Below are 21428 nucleotides of genomic sequence, written 5' to 3' on the forward strand. Positions count from 1 at the left end.
TAAACAAATAGTTTAAAATTATATTAATCGTATAAATCAAATACATCGAACATCACCTATATAAAGACTAGGAGGTATCATCGCTCAACCTCTAATATGTCTTATACCGCACAACTTGACGCGTTTGTGTCGAGACTCAATGAAAGTGGTGATGATTATATAACAAAACATTCAATACTATCAGAATTACTAGATACAATAGAATCATTTAATGGAGCAGCAGAATATGAATACTTCCTCAAGAATCTAATACCGAAATTTATCAAAGAACTTGAAGAAGTTCCAATCTCGTTTAATTCTACAAGTCCTGAACATAAATTAAGAAATAGTATATTGGAAATTATACATAGATCAATTATGAATGAAACGTTCCAACCATTTGCAGAACAAATCTTGGATGCATTAACTAAAATACTAGTTGAAGAAAATGAAGATAATGGAGTATTATGTATGAAGATAATAACAAGTTTACATAAAACTTACAAGGCAAATTTATCAGAAAAAGTAACACCATTTATCGAAGTTATGGAAAAAATTTATGATAATATGGATGAAACTGTTAAGGAAGTTTTCGTTGAAGATTCTTCAATAGACGAAGAAGATAAAGAAATGTCACCTTTCAATGATGAAACTCCTTCGAAAACTTTAAGAAAAGCTATGTATTCATTCAAAACATTAGCTGAATGTCCAATAACTATGGTTTCACTTTATTCATCCTACAAACCATTAGCTGCAACTTCAATACCCCAGTTTTTACCTAAAATCATTCATATTTTACAATTACAAGTAGAACAACAAAAATTATACCATGAAGAATCAGAAAATAAAATAGTTACTTCAGTATCACCAAATATTAAAAATAGACAAGCATATAGTGATTTCATATTGGGACAAGTTAAAGCAGCATCATTTTTAGCATATGTATTCATAAGAGGTTATGCTAGTCAATTTATGAAACCAGAAGAAAGTCAATGTGTACCTGATGTAATACTTCGATTATTACAAGATTGTCCTGCTGAATTATCAGTTGCAAGAAAAGAATTATTACATGCTACAAGACATATATTATCAACTCCCTTCAGAACACAATTCATACCCAAATTAGAATTATTGTTTGATGAAAAAATTTTGATTGGTGATGGTTTAACTTCATTTGAAACTTTAAGACCTTTAGCATATTCAACAGTAGCTGATTTTATTCATAATGTAAGAAATGAATTGACACCACCACAAATATGGTCTACTGTAAACATTTATTGTGGATTATTAAAAGATGATACATTAGCATTAACTGTACAAATAATGAGTGCAAAATTATTATTAAATTTAGTTGAAAAAATTATGAAATTACCTAATAAATTGGAAGGTAGGCAATTGTTTTTAATTATTATTGATTCATATGCTAAGAGATTTGAAAGTTTAAATCGTAAATATAATTTCATCATAGCAAAACATAATGAATATGAAAAGAAGAAATTAGTGAAAGAAAAAGAATCCAAAAAGGCAATAGAAAGATATTCATCCAAAAAACATCCAATTCAAGAAGAAGAAAAAGCTGATGAAGTTAATGATGAAATGGATCTAGATAAAGAAGAAGCAAAAGAAGAAGCAGATCCAAAAGTTGACGACGAATTAGGACTAAATATCTTCAATATTGACTCATATTCACCAATAGCTACAGTTCCAATTGCAACTAATACAGATGTGTTAAAAGATGCAAGGTATCTATTCAGAACTTTAATGACATTTCTTAAATCAGTAATATTTGGATTAAAAAATTGTAATCCACCCGTACCACCTCAACCTCAACCAGATCAACAACAACAACAAGTCAATTATGATAAATGGAATGATTCTGCAAAATTAACATCAGTAGAAGAAGTCAATATTTTAAGAGCATTATTTAGAGGAGGTATAAGTTGTCTACGATTCTTTTCAGTTTCAAAACCAAAACCGATTGTATCACAAAAGACTTTTGATTTTTCAACTGGTGGTCCAAATTTACCTATAACTTCATCAAAAGATGAAAAAGATTTAATGGAAATATTTGCAACTATTTTTATACACATAGATCCGGCTTCATTTAATGAAATTGTTAGTTCAGAATTACCTTTTATGTTTGAATCAATGTTGGACAATGCAGCTTTACTACATTTACCTCAATTTTTCTTAGCTAGTGAAGTTACATCAGCAAATTTTTCAAGTATATTGATATCATTTTTGAAAAGTAAATTGGATCAATTAGGTAATGCAGATTTAATCAAGTCAAATATTTTGATCAGATTGTTCAAGTTATGTTTTATGTCTGTCAATCTTTTTCCAACTACAAATGAAGCTGTATTATTACCTCATTTAAACTATCTAATATTAGAATCATTGAAATTGGGAACTAAAGCTGAAGAACCAATCGTATATTCATACTTAGTCAGGATTTTATTCAGAAGTATAAGTGGTGGAAGATTCGAAAATTTATACAAAGAGATTATGCCAATATTACCAGTACTTTTGGAAAATTTAAATAAAATGATTGCAAATGCAAGAAGACCATATGAAAGAGATATATATGTTGAATTATGTTTAACTGTTCCTGTAAGATTATCAGTTTTAGTACCTCATTTGAGTTACCTAACTCGTCCCTTAGTTTATGCACTAAATGGTTCACAAGAATTAGTAAGTCAAGGTTTACGTACTTTTGAACTATGTGTTGATAATTTAACAGCTGAATATTTTGATCCAATGATAGAACCAGTAATTGATGATATAATGGCAGCATTATGGAAACATTTAGAACCTGTTCCATATCATCATCAACATAGTCATACTGCTATTAGAATTTTGGGTAAATTAGGTGGTAGAAATCATAAACAAATTAAACCATGTGATAATTTACAAACTCAATCTGATATTGATCAAGAAATTAAAGCATTAGTACAAATATACGGTCTTAATGATAAAGTCCCAGTATCTGTGACTCCGGGTGTTGAATCAGCAATAAAATTATTAGATGATCCGAGACTAAAAATTCATTATAGAATTAGTGCATTCAAATACCTTGCAAGTATATTAAAATTATTCATTAATACAAATCCTATTCCAGAAAATTTTGTTCAATATGCGCAAGAAAGTGTTGAATTTTTAAAACTACAAGATAAAGAAGTTGATATAAAACTAAATCCACTGGATATAAAAGATGTTGAAAAATTAGATCGTCAACAACAATTATTCGCAAAATTATTAGAAATGTTATTTTTTTCAGTATCAATTCCAGAATTAAAAGATGAAGCCACTGAATTAATTGATGGATTAACTATTCATTTTACATTGTTACATCTTACTACATCAGTTATTGAAAAAGTTAAAAAAGAACGTAAATTTTCAGTCAATGATAATGAAGGTAAAGCATATATTAGTGAAAATGCATTTTTAAGTGCTATCACATATGCTTTAAGTTTTTGGGATAAAGACGTTAGAGAAAAAGGTATAGATACAATCAAAAAGATATATGAAACCACCGTGACTTTATTTGGATCAGAAGAAAGTGCTTTGCATTCATTAATTTTCAGATCAATGTTCTATAAATTCACTCATTGTTGTTATAATGAATATTATCATACAAAATTAGGTGGTGTAATTGGTCTTAAAACAATGTTTCATGATTTAAGAATAGCTCCAAATTGGTTTTATAAAAGACAGTTTGAGTTAGCAAGATCCATTTTTTTCATACTAAGGGATACTCCAGAAACTGCTCCATTTGAGGTACGTGAATCCGCTAAAGTTTTGTTATTAGATCTACTAAAAACTTGTAATAATGATTTAACTAAAGAGACAGTTATGGAAAAACCTTTCCAAACTTTGGTAGGTGCATTAGTATATGATTTAGCAAGTCCAACTCCAATGGTTAGAGAAGTTGCACAAGAATGTTTAAAAGTTTTGTCGGATGTTACTTCAGTACCTATTGCATCAATTATTGGTCCATGTAAACATTTACTATTAACTCCAATATTTGGTAAACCTTTGAGAGCTTTGCCTTTCCCTATGCAAATTGGTAATATTGATGCAATTACATTTTGTTTAGCATTACCAGATACATTTTTAAGTTTCAATGAAGAATTGAATAGATTATTATTGGAAGCTTTAGCATTAGTTGATGCTGATGATGATTCATTAGCAAATGTTCATCGTTTAAGTGAATACAGAACTTCAAAACAATTAATTGAACTTCGTGTTGTTTGTATTAAATTATTATCATTAGCATTATCAAAACCTGATTTTTCAATTGGTACCTTAGCTGAAGCTAGAATCAGAATTTTGGGTGTCTTTTTCAAGGCATTATGTAATAAATCAACAGAAATTATTAATGCTGCTCATCAAGGTTTAGCATCAAGTTTACAAGAAAATGCAAAGTTACCAAAAGAATTATTACAAAACGGTTTACGTCCAATGTTGATGAATTTATCAGATCATAAAAAATTAACAGTATCAGGATTAGAAGCCTTAGCTAGATTATTAGAGTTATTGATTTCATATTTTAGAGTTGAAATTGGTAGAAAACTACTAGATCATTTAATGGCTTGGGCTCAAATAAATACATTAAGACAAATTGCTGGTCAAAATCTTGATAATAATCATACTGTTCAAATTGTTATGGCTATTTTAAATATTTTCCATTTACTACCGGCTAAAGCTTATACATTTATGGAAGAAATTATAAATACTTTACAATATTTAGAAGGTCATTTAGATCGTCATCAAGATTCTCCTTTTAGAAAACCAATTTCAAAATTCCTTAATAGATTTGCAGAAAACTGTGTTGAGTATTTGATAAAAAATTTCAAAAATCGTAAATTAGGAAATATGCTTGCATCAATTGCGGGAATGGATGGTTGTGAAAATATTCGTAAAACAGCAGAAGAGAAATTTTCAGTATTAATCGATGAAGTTAAAAATGAAACTGATCCAGAAGTTAAAGTTGTTAAATTTGCAAATATTATTGATTTAACTGATGCCATAGCTAAATACGATAAAGAATGGTTCAATGGTCAAAAGGATTTATTAATTACATTATCCGAATTTTTAGAAGATGCTCATGAAATAAGTACTGCTCCTGTTTTATCCGCAGCTCATTTTCAAAATGATCAAGCTATTATCAAATTACAACATCTTGCTGTTGATTTTGTCAAAAATAACGAAAAAGAATTTGATTTGATCTTTGTCATTATCAACCGTCTTTGTAAATTGAAATATAAAATATCAAATGAATTAGAAGATTTCATATTTAATGATATTGTTTCAACAGATAATCTTGAATTAAAGAAATTGTATTTAAATAAGTCTGTTGAATTCATCAGTGATTCAGAACCATGCTTAAAATCAAAAATACTTATCTTGAAGAAAGTTTTCAATCCTATTTTTATTTACGAATCAGTCAAAAATAATGATGTGTCAAAATTATTTGAAGGTGTTACATGGGTAGATACTTTTGATCAAAATGTTTGGAAATCTACAAATGACATTATCACAAATCATACTTCTGGTGCAATGGACAGTTATAGATATGCACTTTTGGAAGTTACTGCATTATTATTAAAATTAGCGCCATCGCACATAAATGACTTACGTAAAGATATAATCAAATTCAGTTGGAATTACATTAGATTAGATGACAACATCACCAAACAAGTTGCATATGTTACAACATCATACTTCATATCAGCTTACGATACACCAGGAAAATTAGCAACACAAGTATTTGTCGCATTGTTACGAACACATCAAACTGATTCAAGACATTTAGTAAGACAAGCCTTAGATATACTAGCTCCGGTAATGTCAGATAGAATGAAAGATGTTGATTCTTGGTTAAAATGGCCTCGTCGTATCATATCAGAAGATGGATTTAATGTAACTCAAGTTTTAAATGTTTATCAATTCATTATTCAACATCCTGACTTATTTTTTGTTGCGAGAGAACATTTTGTTTCTAATATTATTACTGCTATGGGTAAATTAACCATATTGGCAAATCCAGCTATAGAAAATCAAGTGTTGGCAATTGAATTGGCAGAATTGATTTTATATTGGGAAAGAAAAGCTAAAGACTTGAAAAAAGATGAAGAAAAAGATGGAAAAATTGAAGAAGTGCAAGAAGCAGTTGATGGAGAAACTAAAGAGGAAATCGAAGGTGCTGAAGCAAAAGAAGATGGTGAAGTTGAAGGTGAAGAATCTAAAGAAGAAACTAAAGAATCAGAAGAACCAGCTGACGAAGCTATGGAGGAAGCTGACTCCAAACCTGAAATTGAAGTTCAAGATGATGTTAAAGTTGAAAGTGATTTTACTACTTCACCAAATTATACAATTCCATTTGGTCAAAGAGAAGCTTGTGTTACATTTTTAATCAGATATGTTTGTATTAGTCCTCAAAGAGCTTCTGAAAGTGAATTAGGTCAAAAGGCATTAGGTATATTATATGATTTATTAAGTCCTGAACATTGGCCAGAAGTTACAGTTAAATTAAGCTTTTTTGAAAAATTTTTATTATCAAATGACTTAAACTCAAATAATTTATTGGGTTATTGTTTAAATGCATTGGAAGTATTAGGCGTTGTTTTGGAATGGAAAAATTCAGAATGGATTGTTTCTAATTTATCATATTTACAAAAACTACTTGAAAAATGTATTAAATCTGATAATCATGATATTCAAGAAATTTTACAAAGAGTTTTGTGTACTATATTAGAAGCAATTAATCAACAAAAGAAGTCAGAGGATGAAGAAGAAGAAGAGGATGATGTTAAAGAATTTATCAATTTATTGACTACATCAGTATCCGAAGATTTAGGTGATATGCCATCATTTGCAGCAGGTGTTACTTTATCTTGGACATTAGCTCAATATAGACCAGCAACATTGGATCCTTTGTTACCTACTATTATGAAAACATTCAGTAAGTTATGTAAAGATCATATTACAATCACTCATCAGGGAGCTCAATCAAAAGATAATACAAATGCAGAATTTGAAGCTAAAATGACAACTAAATTATTAGAAAAAATATTGAATTTATGTTCAATGAGAATTTCAAATTTAGGTGATCAAAGACGTATATTTTTATCATTATTGGCTCAATTAATTGAAAGAAGTTTGGATAAAGATACACTTGAAAAAATAATTAAAATCGTCAAAAATTGGGTCTTTTCAAGAACTGATTTATTCCCAACAACAAAAGAAAAAGCAGCTATATTATCTAAAATGATGGTTTTTGAAGTAAGAGGTGAACCTACGTTATCAAAAGAATTTTATCAAATTGTCGTTGATATTTTTGAAGATGATTCTTTTAGTTGTACTGAATTGACTGTTCGTATGGAACAACCATTTATGGTAGGTACAAGATCTACTGATGTTTCTATAAGAACTAAATTATTGTCAATTTTAAATAATAGTTTGGAAAAAGATATTTCCAAAAGATTGTATTATGTTATAAGAGAACAAAACTGGGAGTATTTGGCTGATTATCCATGGTTAAATCAGGCTTTACAAATTATATTTGGTGCTTTTAATTTCGACAATAAGATTGAATTTGTCGCTGATGAAAACAAATTAGCTCCAATTGAAACTATTGAACTTCCAAAATTTACATCTGATGATGATAAGATGGAAGTTGATTCAAATGAAAAATTGGACGAAGTGTTGAAAGTTCATTCTGAATTTTTGAACAAAATAGGTGAATTAAAAGCTGGTGATGTTTTTGAACCTCTAATTGATATGTTTTATCAAAGTAGTGAATCAATTCATAAAACTTGGTCTACAATATTCCCAATTGTTTTTAAATCTATACCAAGATCAGAACATTTAGATTTTACAAGGTTTTTGGTCATATTATTATCTAAAGAATATCACACTCGTCAAATTGACATGAGACCAAACGTTATTCAATCTTTATTAGAAGGTATTGCAAAATGCTATGATTTACAGTTACCGCCTTTCGCAATTGAATGTTTGGCTGCTAATTATGGAGCTTGGTCTCAAGGTTTACAATTACTAGAACAAATAAATGAAGAATCAATTAATGCTAATGCTGACGTCCGTGAAGTTGTTCAAGATGCTTTAACAAAACTTTATGCAACATTGAAAGAAGATGATATGTTCTATGGTATATGGAGGAGAAGAGCTAAATATACTGAAACAATTAGTGCATTATCATATGAACAAATGGGACTTTGGGATAAAGCTCAACAATTATATGAAACAGCTCAAATCAAAGCTAGAAGTGGTGCATTACCATATGGTGAATCTGAATATGCATTGTGGGAAGATCATTGGATCTTGTGTTCTGAAAAACTTCAACATTGGGATATTTTAACTGATTTAGCAAGACATGAAGGATTTTCAGATTTATTATTAGAATGTGGTTGGAGAGTTGCTGATTGGTATAATGATAGAGAAACCTTAGATCAAACCGTTAAAAATGTTATGGATGTACCAACTCCACGTCGTCAAGTATTTGAAACTTTTTTATGTTTACAAGGTTATGGACAAGAAAAAGAAACGTTACAAGACCTTTCCAAGTTATGTGATGAAGGTATTCAATTAGCATTAAGAAAATGGCATGGATTACCTAAAAGATTCACAAATGCGCATATTCCTTTGTTGCATACTTTCCAACAATATGTTGAATTTATGGAAGCTAGTCAAGTTTATGCAAGTTTGGTTAGTACAAATGCTCAAAACTTGGATGTTAAATCACAAGAACTTAAAAGAGTATTACAAGTTTGGCGTGAAAGATTACCAAACATTTGGGATGATATAAATATTTGGAATGATTTAGTTACATGGCGTCAACATGCGTTCCAGGTTATTAATAAAGTCTATATGCCATTCATTCCTGTACTTCAACAATCAAGTTCTGGAAGTAATGCTAATTCATATGCTTATCGTGGATTCCATGAAATTGCTTGGGTTATAAATAGATTTGCTCATGTTGCAAGAAAGCATAATATGCCAGAAGTTTGTATTAAAGAATTAACAAGAATATATCAATTGCCAAATATAGAAATTCAAGAAGCATTTTTGAAATTAAAAGAACAAGTTAAATGCCATTATCAAAATCCAAATGAATTAAATACTGGTCTCGATGTGATTAGTAACACCAATTTGGTTTATTTTGCAACTCAACAAAAAGCTGAATTCTTCACTTTGAAAGGTATGTTTTTGAACAAATTAAATCAAAAAGATGAAGCTAATAAAGCATTCGCAACTTCAGTTCAAATTGACTTAAATTTACCAAAAGCTTGGGCTGAATGGGGTATGTTTAATGATCGAAGATTTAAAGAAAATCCTAATGATATGGTTTATGCAAATAATGCAATAAGTTGTTATTTACAAGCGGCTGGTTTATACAAAAATGGTAAAACTAGAAAATTATTAGCAAGAATCTTATGGTTGATTAGTTTAGATGATGGTTCAGGTACATTAGCGCAAGCATTTGAAAATTTTAGAGGCGAAGTACCAGTTTGGTATTGGATTACTTTTATCCCTCAATTATTGACTTCGTTGTCTCAAAGAGAGGCTAAATTAGCTAAACAAATTTTGGTAAGAATAGCTAAAAGTTATCCACAAGCATTGCATTTCCAATTAAGAACTACCCGTGAAGATTTTGCTGCTCAACAACGCCAAGCTATTGAAATGGCTCGTCAACAAGCTGCTGCTGCCGCTGCTAACAATAACAATAACAACAATGGCAATAATAGTGCAGCAAATGGAACTTCTGAGAATGGTAAAAATGAACAACAAAATGGTCATCAACCACAACAATCACCACCGCAAATCACTATTCCAAATTCAGTTCGTCAACCTTTGGAACATGTGGAAGAAATCATGGCTATTTTAAAAACTGCATACCCATTATTAGCTTTATCATTAGAATCATTAGTTGATCAAATTAATCAGAGATTCAAATGTACTGCAGATGAAGATGCTTATAGATTAGGTGTTGCTTTATTGAATGATGGAGTTCAATATTTAAATAGATTAGGAAATCCAAAAGATGATGCAAAATTACCACCAGTCACTGAAGCTAATATAACAAGATTTGCAGAAACTGTTTTACCAAAACAAATAAGAGCAGAATTTGAACAAGATTTAGTATTTTCAAAACCCAATTTGGAAACATATATCACAAAATTAAGAAAATGGAGAGACAGATTAGAAGATAAATTAGATAGAAGATTTACAAAAGTCAATTTGGAAAATTTATGTCCTCATTTAAGTGAATTTCATCATCAAAAATTTGAAGAAATTGAAATACCAGGTCAATATTTATTAAATAAAGATAATAATAGTCATTTTGTTAAAATTGAAAGATTTTTACCAACAATCGATTTAGATCGTGGTACAAATGCTTGTTATAAGAGATTAAGAATTAGAGGTCATGATGGTAGTCTTCATACTTTTGCAGTTCAATTTCCAGCTGCTCGTCATTGTAGAAGAGAAGAATCAGTTTTTCAGTTATTTAGAATTTTCAATGATAATATTTCAAGAAAAGTTGAAACAAGAAGAAGAAATATTCAATTTACTTTACCAATTGCAGTTCCTTTGTCTCCACATATTAGAATTGTTAATGATGATACAAGAGATATTACATTACAAAAAATTTATGAAGATTTTTGTAGAAAGAATGGTAAAAGTAGAGATGAACCATTTATTTATACAGTTGAAAAATTGAGAGCAGCATTTGATCAAAGATTACCAAAACCCGATTTAGCAAGTATTAGAGTTGAAATATTAAGTGCTATACAAACTTTATTAGTTCCATCAACAGTATTGAAAAATTATTTCCTTAACCTTTATCCAAGCTTTGATAATTTCTGGTTATTTAGAAAACAATTTACTTCACAATATGCATCATTTATTTTTACAACTTATATGATGTGTGTAAATGCAAGACAACCACAAAAGATTCATGTTAACAAAGGATCAGGTAATGTTTGGACTTCAGACATGTTACCATGTAAAATGCCAAATAGAACAGATTCAAATCAAAAACCACAACCAATATTTGTTAATGCTGAACAAGTACCATTTAGATTAACTCCAAACATCCAAAAATTAATTGGAGACAATGGATTAGAAGGAATATTAGCAGTATATGTATTATGTATTGCAAGAGCATTATTGGAACCAGAATCTGATTTAGAACAATATTTGACTTTGTTCGTTAGAGATGAAGTTATTAATTGGGTTTCTCAAACGCCGGAAAATAATTTAAGAGATGTTGTTAAATCAAATGTTGAAAGTATCATTAAAAGAGTAATGACTATGGGTCATATATCATCTGGTTTAGGAGTTGCCACTCAAAATGTTTTAGAATTAATTTCACAAGCTGTTAATCCAAGAAACTTAGCAGCTGCTGATACTTTATGGATGGCTTACTTTTAATCAAGATGTAAAACTCTAGGGTAGAAAAAATTATGTATTATGTATGTTTATTAGAGGAAAAAGTTAATGTATTATTATTATGAAAAATATTTACTCTGTAATTGGGTAAATCTCTCCATTGATTCAGTACTTAAAGTGAACTTCTTGAACTTTTCTTTATTTTGTTTCAAAATTCTTCTGTCAACTTTACTTGCAATATATTCTAAAGCCTTTTCACAAATTACAACCAAGCAAAATACTGAGACGGTTGCTAAAATTGAAAATATCATTGCAATAATATTAAATGTATTGATATATAACTCCACATTGTTTTTGATAATAATCACATGATTTTTCTTCTCAACTTGAAACATTTTACCGACTCTTAAACTTTGAACTACGGTGATTATATTTAAAATTAATCCAATCAATTCTAAAATAAATGAACAAAACAAACAACGTAATGAAAGTAAAGTTGGAATCGTACTTGAGCATAACGGAAGAATTGATGCATTAATACCAAACTAAAAAAAAATTAGTATCTACGATAAGTGTCATGTTTCGTAATTACACATACCATAATTAAAATGTATATACTTGAAACTAAACACATTGCAGGCCGATTCTCAATATCTTCTAATGGAACACAAGCATATATCAAAATATACTGAATCAACAAAATTGAAAAATATGTACGAAATAAATTTTTAAACATTGATAAATTATAAATACTTGAAATATTTTCAATTATCGTATTATTATTCCCAACATTAATCCTTTGACCTTCTTGTATTGGTGGATCAAATAATACATTATGAGCCATTTTTGGTATTTACTAGTGTGACATGAATATGAGAATGAAAGTTTGATATTCTTTTGATGATTCGAAATCATGGAAAAATACTATGGAAATCTGACTTTCATTTATCTTGGACTTTTGCATAACAAATATCAGTGATCTAATCTAAATATAAATCTAGTGTTTACTTTTTTTGTCAAATCTTGATAAAAAAATTTTTCTTATTATTTCTGTATAGGAATTGAAGGAATTGGAGGTTTCCAAGGATCGTTTTCTCTATTGGATACTAAATTTTGATAAACTTGTCTTTCCAATTTTGGAAAAATTTTATTACTTAATTCAACACCTTCGTTAATCCAACAACTCCAACTACCCATTGTATTGGCCATTAAAACATCTGTGAATAATCTATCACCAATAACTAAAATTTCATTTGAATTTATATTTAATTTTTTAAAATACGACAAAATTTCTTCATAACATCCTGGCTTTTTGATTGAATGTCTTAATACAGTAACTCCTGTTTTTTGTTCTAGTATTTGAGCTTGTTCGTGATTTATGTCATCATTTGTACCTGCAGAATTACTCACTATCAATAATTGATTAGCTGGGTATGTATCCTTTAATTTTTGCCAAGTTTGCTAAGTTATTGTTAGTATCATAACACAATAAAAATAAAGCAAATTGTGAAACATACCTCATATTGGGGCCAAACTTTATCATCGTGATCTTTGGCAAAACAATTATCCTTATCTAAAACGATACCTTTTATTTTAACATCATCATGACCTGGAATTTTGAAAGGTATACTCAATTGATCAAATGACTTTACTGTGAGATGCGGCAAGCATAATCCAGGGTTATATAATAATCTTGAGGCATTTAATGTAGCACTAAGGTTAAATAATTGCATTAAATTCTACTATCTTTGATCGTGATAATGTTATTGAAAAAAAAAATTAGTTGTGATAGTAGAATTTGAAAATTTGCAACATAATCTGCCTTAGAATTAAACACAAATTACAACCACCTGCATTATTCAAATGTCCGCAGATACAAATGCGACTATCAATAAAGAACCTAAGAGGTCAAGGGTTAGTCGAGGTGGGAAATCAGCGTCAACACCGAGGAGAGGTGGTTATAGAAATAAAGATGATGTGACAAAAAATCAACAACAATATGAAGAAGAAGAAGAAGAAATACCCGAAGGTCAACAATGTGTTATATGTGCAGAGAGAATAGAATTTGCAGCGTTAACTCCTTGTAATCATACAACTTGTCATAAATGTACATTTCGTCAACGAGCTTTATATGAAAAGAACAATTGTCTAATATGTAGAAGTGAAAATGATACAGTCATAATTACAGAAGATTTAAATAAAGATTATGAAGAGTTTGACGATAAGAGCAACCTATTATTTGACGAAAAATATAGGATTTATTTCACCCAAGATTACGTTTTGAAAGATACCTTAAATTTATTATCAAATCAGTGTTCAATTTGTAAGGAAATATTTAATAGCTTCAAAGAATTAAGTGACCATGCTAAGGAGAAACATGGAAAATATTACTGTTTAATCTGTTCTAGATACAAAAAGGCATTTAAGATAGAGTTACCATTGTATACATATAAATTGTTACAGAAGCATCAATCACAGGGAGATGAAGATGGATTTACTGGACATCCTGAATGTAAACATTGTTATGGAAAACGATTCTACTCAGAAGATGAATTAAATATTCACATAAGGGATAAACACGAAAGATGTCACATATGTGATCAAACCAACCCCAAAAATGCAGATTACTACAAAAATTATGATTCATTATATCAACATTTTACGAAATCACATTATGTATGTACAGTTGCATCATGTGTTGAAAAAAGATTTGTTGTGTTTAGAGATGATTTAGATTTGACAGCTCATATGTTAAAAGAACATGGAGGATTAAGTAATGGTCAAAGAATAGTTATAGGATCTAATTCTCATTATCATCACTCTCAAAACAACAATAACAATGGAAATGGTCATTTCAGTCAATTATCAACTTTCAATAACTCCAGATGGTTGAGTTCAAATGATGATCAAGATGAAGATCAGCAATCTCCTGAAATCAAGAAGAAAAGATTTGAAGAAAGAGCAAAGCATTATTTAAATTATGATCAGCTGAAATTCAATGAATTCATGAAAGTTAATGAACAATTTAAATCCAAAAAGATTAACGCAAAAGAGTTATTAATGTATTATAAACAAAACTTATTCCAATCACAATCATTGGAAGAACTAAATTTTTTGGTTAAAGAATTCTCAGAATTTTTCAATAAAAACAACGACCTCAGTAAAGATTTGATATCAATATTAATTCAAGAAAACGAAGAAAATCCAAGTGAACAATTCCCAATACTTGGAGGTAAGTCAAATGCAAATTCTTTTTCAAGTGGTGAAAATTGGGTGAATGGAGAATCATCAACTGGTACATCAATGGATAAATTTCCACCTTTGAAAAAACCAACAAAAGTCAACTACATAAACCCAAATAATCAACCAACACGTTACACTACAGTATTGAAAAAGAAACCAACAGCAACCAAAAAGCAAAGTTTTCCAATGTTATCAAGCTTAAGTCCACCATACATTCCAAATTATCTTGATAACAACAACGTCCTAAAAACTTCAAAATCAGACATTACATTAAATTCATTAAACTCATCATCGTCATCATCAATGCAAAGGAACGGTTCATCTGCATCACTAGCATCTAATTCCAAAAATATAGACGATAATAAATTTCCAGCATTACAAAGAAAATCAAACAAAAAGATTATACCAAGAGTTAATGAGGTAAAAGTTAGTGATCCAAACCTTTGGGGTAAAGAGTCCAACAATTCAGTCACATTCACTAATGATTCTTCATCAAATGACATTGACATAATTGATAAAAGGAAACAAAAATTAAAAAAGAAACAAGATAGATTATTATGGCAAGTTTAATGAGTTAACGACAAAAGGAACTTTTATATATAGGCCTGTACTTTTTCACTTCATAAAAAAGACGATATTTTTTTGATTAAAACAGCGTTGTATGTATAAACCTCAGTTATAGCAATTCAGACCAAAAGAAATAATTGATCTACAGCTAAACCAGCAGTAAAGTTGTATTCTTTTTTGATAAGATATCGACTCCTATTTATACTACCGATTGGTAACGTAATATATTTTGTGGGATTGATGTAGCATACTGGCTGTATTATTCGCACATTCTAATTAGATGTTTCAAACCCAATTTAAACTTTTATTCTTTTGCAAAATCGTAACCAGAATTTTAAATTTAAAGCAAAAGAAGCAAGACACGAAAACACGAGGATGTTAGACGTTATTTTTTTTTTATAATTATACTATTTAATAGACGCAACTGTTCTGACGAAGCAAAATAAGAAATATTCAATTTGGTCAATTGAGCTTCAGGACTTCCGAACAAAACTTTCCTCACAACTTTGTTTCAAAATAGTGAAGTCCTCTTCGAAAGTAATTCAGTTGATTCGTAAATATATGAAAGTTAAGAAATACTTACTGTAAATATAGCTCAGATGATGATACAAAAGCGCTAAAATACTTAAATATTACTGTGGATAAGCTTACTAAAATTAATTTTCTCACGAAAATTTCATAAATTTGCTATTTTACAACCGAATGGTTCCGAAATCTTTCTTGTAAGGTTTCACATAATTAATCAAGTTGTAAATTTCTCAGAGCAACAACAGTGAGACTAACTACAAATTACTGAATAAACTCTATCTTAAGGTTTTATAAGCATTAGATTCATTGAAAAAATAGCTGAGCATAACTACATGATAGTAAAGAGGAATTATAATCAAGAACGCAATTATTGTATATTATTTACTTGCAAATGTAATTTTATAATCATCTTACTAATTTTTTAATTATAGTATATTGTACATGTTAGTAGACTTGACATATTAACTTTAATTTTTCTTATTGTCCTATCGGCTTATTTGGAGAAAATTTTAATACTTTGTACTTAATGCTTTAATTAAAACAGTTTAAAAATAGAATTTAATTTAACCGTATATTCTTTTCACTAATCTAAACAAGTTGAATAGAGTATTTTTAGTTAGAAATCGGAATTTAATTGAAGTATTCTATTGTTAAATAATAACTGAAAAATGGAATTAATGGAATATTCTATCTTTTTCATCTCGAAAGCAAATTTAAACTTTTAATGTATAGAGACATTGATGATAACAGTATGGCTTTAACATTAAGCTTTTGTCCTCTACATTTTTAAAAATAATTATTAATCATCATTTAAGTCAAATGACTCTCGATTCATGAGACTGTAATTTTTTTTGTATGAGTACTTTTGAAGGAAAAGTCTTCAAAGATAATCATGAATTTCTGGGCTACTTTGATAAACGTCTTGTTGGTTGATTCATGTACTAGTTCTATTTTTTTCCGTTACATTACATTTTAATAAAATTTACTTATTTTTTTCATGACTATTTTAATGGTTTGAAAATTTATTAATATTGCCGAATATATAAACATTACACTAAAATCAATAATGTGTAACTATTTAGGTTAGTAAGACATATATTTATATATAAGAAGTTGTCAATCGCTTGTTTTTTAATTGAATACTTATTCACAACTCATACTAACTTTCATTTCAACTCGTCACTTGTTTATTTCATTCCATTTTCTTCGTTTCGTATACTCATTCTCAAATTTTAAAATCTTCAAACAAGCAAAACCTTATTTCAAGATTACCACTTAAGCTTTTACTTGTAATAATTTGCAACACTTTAATTATTTAAAAAAATTTTATTTACAACACTTTCAAATTTTCAGAATAAACATTCATTTTCAATCAATAATATAATGTCAACTGAAACAAGAACATTAAATATTAATTCGATTTCATTACCAATTCCATTAACTCCAACACCACCATTAGAACCTGCATCAACTAAAACTCAAACAACCAAAGAACCAGAAGAAGAACAATTATTATCAAAATGTATATATGCAGATGACCCAATCACAGAATTTAATAAATCATACTCACAAATCTTGCTAGAAAAACAACAAAACCATAAAAAGAACCACAATTATTTATCATACAAACTCAATCAATTATACTATCAATATATTTATTCAACTCCAATAGCAATCTTATCACTTGGTGAAACTATATGGTTTAACCTTGTTGTATTACTGTTGATTGTTGTAACTAGTTATTATATCTGCTGGATTTTACCACAAATGATGTTGAACGGTTTTGAAAAATTTTACTATTATTTAACCGGTTATTCCTTCAAATTTTCAAACATAATCATGGGCAGTGGTGATAGTAACTCAAGCGTTTTAAAATTTTTGAATTCTTTGTTGTTTTTGAATTTGAAAAATAATGCATCAAGTTTATTTTTAAATAACAACTATAATAATGATGGCGTTGAATTTTTAAGAAATGTCCAATGATTTATGAGCTTGGGCCAAATCCTTGAGTTCGAGGTTGATATGATGCTATGACTGGTGTTTAAATTTATGTATTTGCTTTCCTTCTACTAATTTGATTTAATATATACGAGATTTTCAACTTAAACCGAAAGCATGTTAGTAGAACCCAAGAATTATAGATCTTTGAAGACACAATCACAATCTAATACAATATAAAACTTTTTAATCTCAGATTCCTAGTTTGATATCAAGTTGCTAGTTAATTGCTGGTAATTACATTTAACGCTGACTGTTTTAAATCAAATCTATTTCTAAATCTCAATCAGATATCAAATGCATATTCCATGTTTCGAATTTAACAATAATTGGGCAATTATAAATCATATCCTGTCAAACCTAAAGTTGGGTATTGATATCAAACGATATCAAGTTAAACTATCTATGGCACTAATGAAATGGAATCCAATTGCCATTTTTTAATTTTTTGCAACTTCAAATTTATCTCCAAATTGTTTCATATTCTGCTACCACCTTACTACAATATTTTGCAGCTTTATTTACGCAAATTTAAAGTATCAAAATATTTTCTATATTTTTCTCCTTTGTATTTAATCAAAAACAATAAGCAATTATTTATTCAAGTAAACTCAGTTCATCCAGATGACAAATGCAATTGCATTTGGATGAACAAATCCATGCTAGCTCTAATTAGATGAACCGTATCAAAAGTTGAACTAAGGTCAACTATCCATCTTTTTCAGACAACGTGCCCATTCACAGTCAAGTATCTCAAGTTCCAAAGTTAAAAAGGTTTGTCAATCAATTATCCAAAACACCAAATAAATCACTTGTTTCACTTCAGTGTCTATTTCAAATCATAGTCCAGTCAGTTAGTTAAGTTTGTCTCCAAAGGTTGGTTTTCCAAGTTTGATAAAATCATTAATTTGTCCATCGGGTCGGAAAACGTCTCAGGTAGTCAACTCAGATAAATTCCATACTTATATGGGTGAAATGTATCACAAATATTTCTCAATCGATAATGAAAACTAAAATTTTAAAGTTAGTAGAATAAATAAATAAATAATTCTACATTAGTATGGATAAATGCTGGTGATCAAATGACGAATAAATTTTATGAATCTTCTTTGTAAAAAAGATTTCATTTTCTTTTTAATATATACTCAATGGCAAAGTTTTTGGTATGCTAATCTTTAGTTGCAAAATATTATTGTGAAGTAATATTGTATATAATAGCACATTCCAGTAATTCCCTAATAAGTAAATATAGTGCGGCGCGATAAAGTGTTGTCTAAAATTGAATCGATTTGAATTTTACAACCACTTTTTGGATCCTGAAGAATCGCTAGATCAAACAACTTATATAACATGATAAAACAAAGACTGACTATAATAAATTACGCATTGAATCATGATGACGTTATAAAACACTTAAATCAAACAACTTTAATATTGAAGTCAGCTAGTTCAGACAAACCATTACTTGTTGAAAATAAATTTACAATACCATTTAATAAAAAGTTACAACATATAAATCAACTAAGAATTCAATCTAAATTTAATGAAGAGTCGAACAATTTGAATGAAAGTATCAATGAATTTTTCCCGTTTGAATTTACATCAGGTATAAATATTTATGTTGAACCAAGAAACAAAATTAATAATGATGATAATGTTGAATTTTTCAAGGAATTGAAGGAAATAACACATGAATTTATTGGGCTAGAAATTGGAGAAGAGCAATGGGTAAATCATGTAGACTCGTTGTATTATTATGACTTATCACCTTCAATTTTAAGATTGGAAAGTCCAGGTGGTAATAAAGAATACTGGTACGATAACAAAACTTTTGATTTAATATACAAAAACAACGTCAAAGAAAATCAAATAACATTACGTCAAATATTCACCTCAAATGAATTGGATTATAACTTAAAATTAACGGAGTACAAAGAAATCGGTATATTTTTAAAAGATTCAAAGGTTTCAACTTCAAAAGATGACCTTGTTCTTAGTGGATTAAGAGTTATTCTAGATGGGCAAAGTGAGACTACTAAAGATGGAGAAGAAAGTGACAAGAATATGTATAAAACTATGTTTCATTTCAAGCCAAGACATAGATACTTGACTGAAGGCGAATATAAAACAAATTTGATAAATAATGGGTTACATCCAATTTTCAATACACAAATAAGTTTGCCGGAGTTGGAAGAAGATGAAGAAAAAAAATCATTTATAATTGATGATGATGTTATAAATTGTAACTCATTCATTTACTTAAATTTGAACAAGTCATTGATATTTGACAAATATCAGAATGTACCAATCAATACAACCTTATTAATTAGTAGTGGATTTCAAGACTTAGAATTACCAGAATACAAAATAGATCAATGGGGAAGAGAGCTTTTATTCAAATTAGATGACGACTTCAAAAATCAAAAAGATTTTAATTTAACATTACATTCAAGATATCAATTACCACAAAATAATAACACCTTACAAAATTCGTACACTAACATCATAAACTCAAAACCGAAATACTTCATTGCATGTAAAATTAAAGATTCAGAAATGTTATCGAAATCTCCATTCGATACAACTAGGCATAGTTCAATTGGAAACAACTATGAAAATTATTTCGCTAAAGATACTGTATTTTATCATCCTAGAGAATTGAATGCTGAAAAAAATTTACAAGTTTCAATTCCACATGGTATCACTACATTCAATAGAATTAATTCAATTACTACAATTACTTTAATTATTGGTATTTTGATTATTTTAACGAGTGTTGTTAAATATTTATTCAAATCATTTACATCTACAACTGAACATAAAACTAAAATAGTAAAAGTTGAGTAAATGGCTAAATTATCATTAATAGAATTGAAATAAATGCATTACTAAAATTTTAACCGAACAAATTCCAATCTTCAATAGTAAAACTTAAGCAAATTTCTTTAAAAAACTTAAACAGATCAATGACCAATTGGTCAACTTCATTCTTTGGGTTGATCAAATTAATTTCTTCAATTTTAAAATCCAGTTTGAGTGGTAAATTATATTGTATCAAAATATCAGTCTTCACTTTATTAATCCTAATTAAACAAATCAATATAATATTTAATTTTGATTGATTGTCTTCCGTTCTTTTAAACTCAGGTTTGAAAAAGACATAACTAAAAAATTTCTCACCAATAGTATCTTTAAATTCTTCAATTGGATAATTCTTTGTATTTGGCGGAGCAATATCTAGTAAATGTTCCTCAATTGCAGTATTATAATTAGTTGATTCAACTTGTTCTAGAATGTCAAAAATTAATGATTGATCGTATGATAATGTATTGTTGATCTCGTTTATAAATACTTCTTGAGTGTCAGGAATTTGTCTTATTTGAGATACGTCTATGAATGATGATGGAAGTTTATTTATCGTTATTGCACCTCCATATAACTCTGTTTTTGAGTTGTCTGCTGTCATTATTGGTTAATTTATATGAGTTGTAGATATGTAAGTATAGCTAGGGTTTTTATAGTGGAATTGATCTAAATTGGTAAATTGTTGTAGCTTTATCAAGTTGTTATTCAATGAGTTTCATGTCTTGAAGCAATTAATTTCAAATCTAGATATTAGTTGATTTTGTGTGATATTTGAAAATATTTTGTAAAATCCACAATATTCTGATCAAATCAACAACAAATTATTCACCGATCAA

The 21428-nt window shown here is 28.6% G+C and overlaps 7 protein-coding genes across 7 annotated transcripts; 4 read left to right on the top strand and 3 right to left on the bottom strand. All coding sequences in view use genetic code 12, as the record gives it.

Annotated features, from left to right (window-relative positions):
- Positions 1 to 96: 96 nt before the first annotated feature.
- Positions 97 to 11433, top strand: TRA1 (histone acetyltransferase; the record flags this gene model as incomplete). Its single annotated transcript, XM_051764928.1, has 1 exon — positions 97 to 11433. The coding sequence occupies one exon, from the start codon at positions 97 to 99 to the stop codon at positions 11431 to 11433; it is 11337 nt and encodes a 3778-aa protein (XP_051622416.1).
- Positions 11434 to 11510: 77 nt separating this feature from the next.
- KGF54_000426 (uncharacterized protein) lies at positions 11511 to 12235 on the bottom strand (the record flags this gene model as incomplete). The annotated part of the gene is made up of 2 exons (XM_051764939.1): positions 11511 to 11936; positions 11990 to 12235. 2 exons carry the CDS (start codon positions 12233 to 12235, stop codon positions 11511 to 11513), a joined length of 672 nt encoding a protein of 223 aa, XP_051622417.1.
- Positions 12236 to 12435: 200 nt separating this feature from the next.
- KGF54_000427 (phosphatidylglycerophosphatase) lies at positions 12436 to 13124 on the bottom strand (the record flags this gene model as incomplete). The annotated part of the gene is made up of 2 exons (XM_051764950.1): positions 12436 to 12852; positions 12909 to 13124. The coding sequence occupies 2 exons, from the start codon at positions 13122 to 13124 to the stop codon at positions 12436 to 12438; spliced, it is 633 nt and encodes a 210-aa protein (XP_051622418.1).
- Positions 13125 to 13254: 130 nt separating this feature from the next.
- On the top strand, positions 13255 to 15204 carry KGF54_000428 (E3 ubiquitin-protein ligase; the record flags this gene model as incomplete). Its single annotated transcript, XM_051764961.1, has 1 exon — positions 13255 to 15204. The coding sequence occupies one exon, from the start codon at positions 13255 to 13257 to the stop codon at positions 15202 to 15204; it is 1950 nt and encodes a 649-aa protein (XP_051622419.1).
- Positions 15205 to 17112: 1908 nt separating this feature from the next.
- Positions 17113 to 17712, top strand: KGF54_000429 (uncharacterized protein; the record flags this gene model as incomplete). The annotated part of the gene is made up of 1 exon (XM_051764972.1): positions 17113 to 17712. One exon carries the CDS (start codon positions 17113 to 17115, stop codon positions 17710 to 17712), a length of 600 nt encoding a protein of 199 aa, XP_051622420.1.
- A 1365-nt stretch (positions 17713 to 19077) lies between these two features.
- Positions 19078 to 20574, top strand: KGF54_000430 (uncharacterized protein; the record flags this gene model as incomplete). The annotated part of the gene is made up of 1 exon (XM_051764984.1): positions 19078 to 20574. The coding sequence occupies one exon, from the start codon at positions 19078 to 19080 to the stop codon at positions 20572 to 20574; it is 1497 nt and encodes a 498-aa protein (XP_051622421.1).
- A 49-nt stretch (positions 20575 to 20623) lies between these two features.
- Positions 20624 to 21193, bottom strand: KGF54_000431 (Ran GTPase-binding protein; the record flags this gene model as incomplete). Its single annotated transcript, XM_051764995.1, has 1 exon — positions 20624 to 21193. The coding sequence occupies one exon, from the start codon at positions 21191 to 21193 to the stop codon at positions 20624 to 20626; it is 570 nt and encodes a 189-aa protein (XP_051622422.1).
- Between the last annotated feature and the right edge of the window lie 235 nt (positions 21194 to 21428).

This window comes from Candida jiufengensis (genome assembly GCF_024610255.1).
Source record: "Candida jiufengensis strain CBS 10846 chromosome Unknown scaffold8, whole genome shotgun sequence".
In the NCBI taxonomy this organism is placed as follows: domain Eukaryota; kingdom Fungi; phylum Ascomycota; class Pichiomycetes; order Serinales; family Debaryomycetaceae; genus Lodderomyces; species Lodderomyces jiufengensis.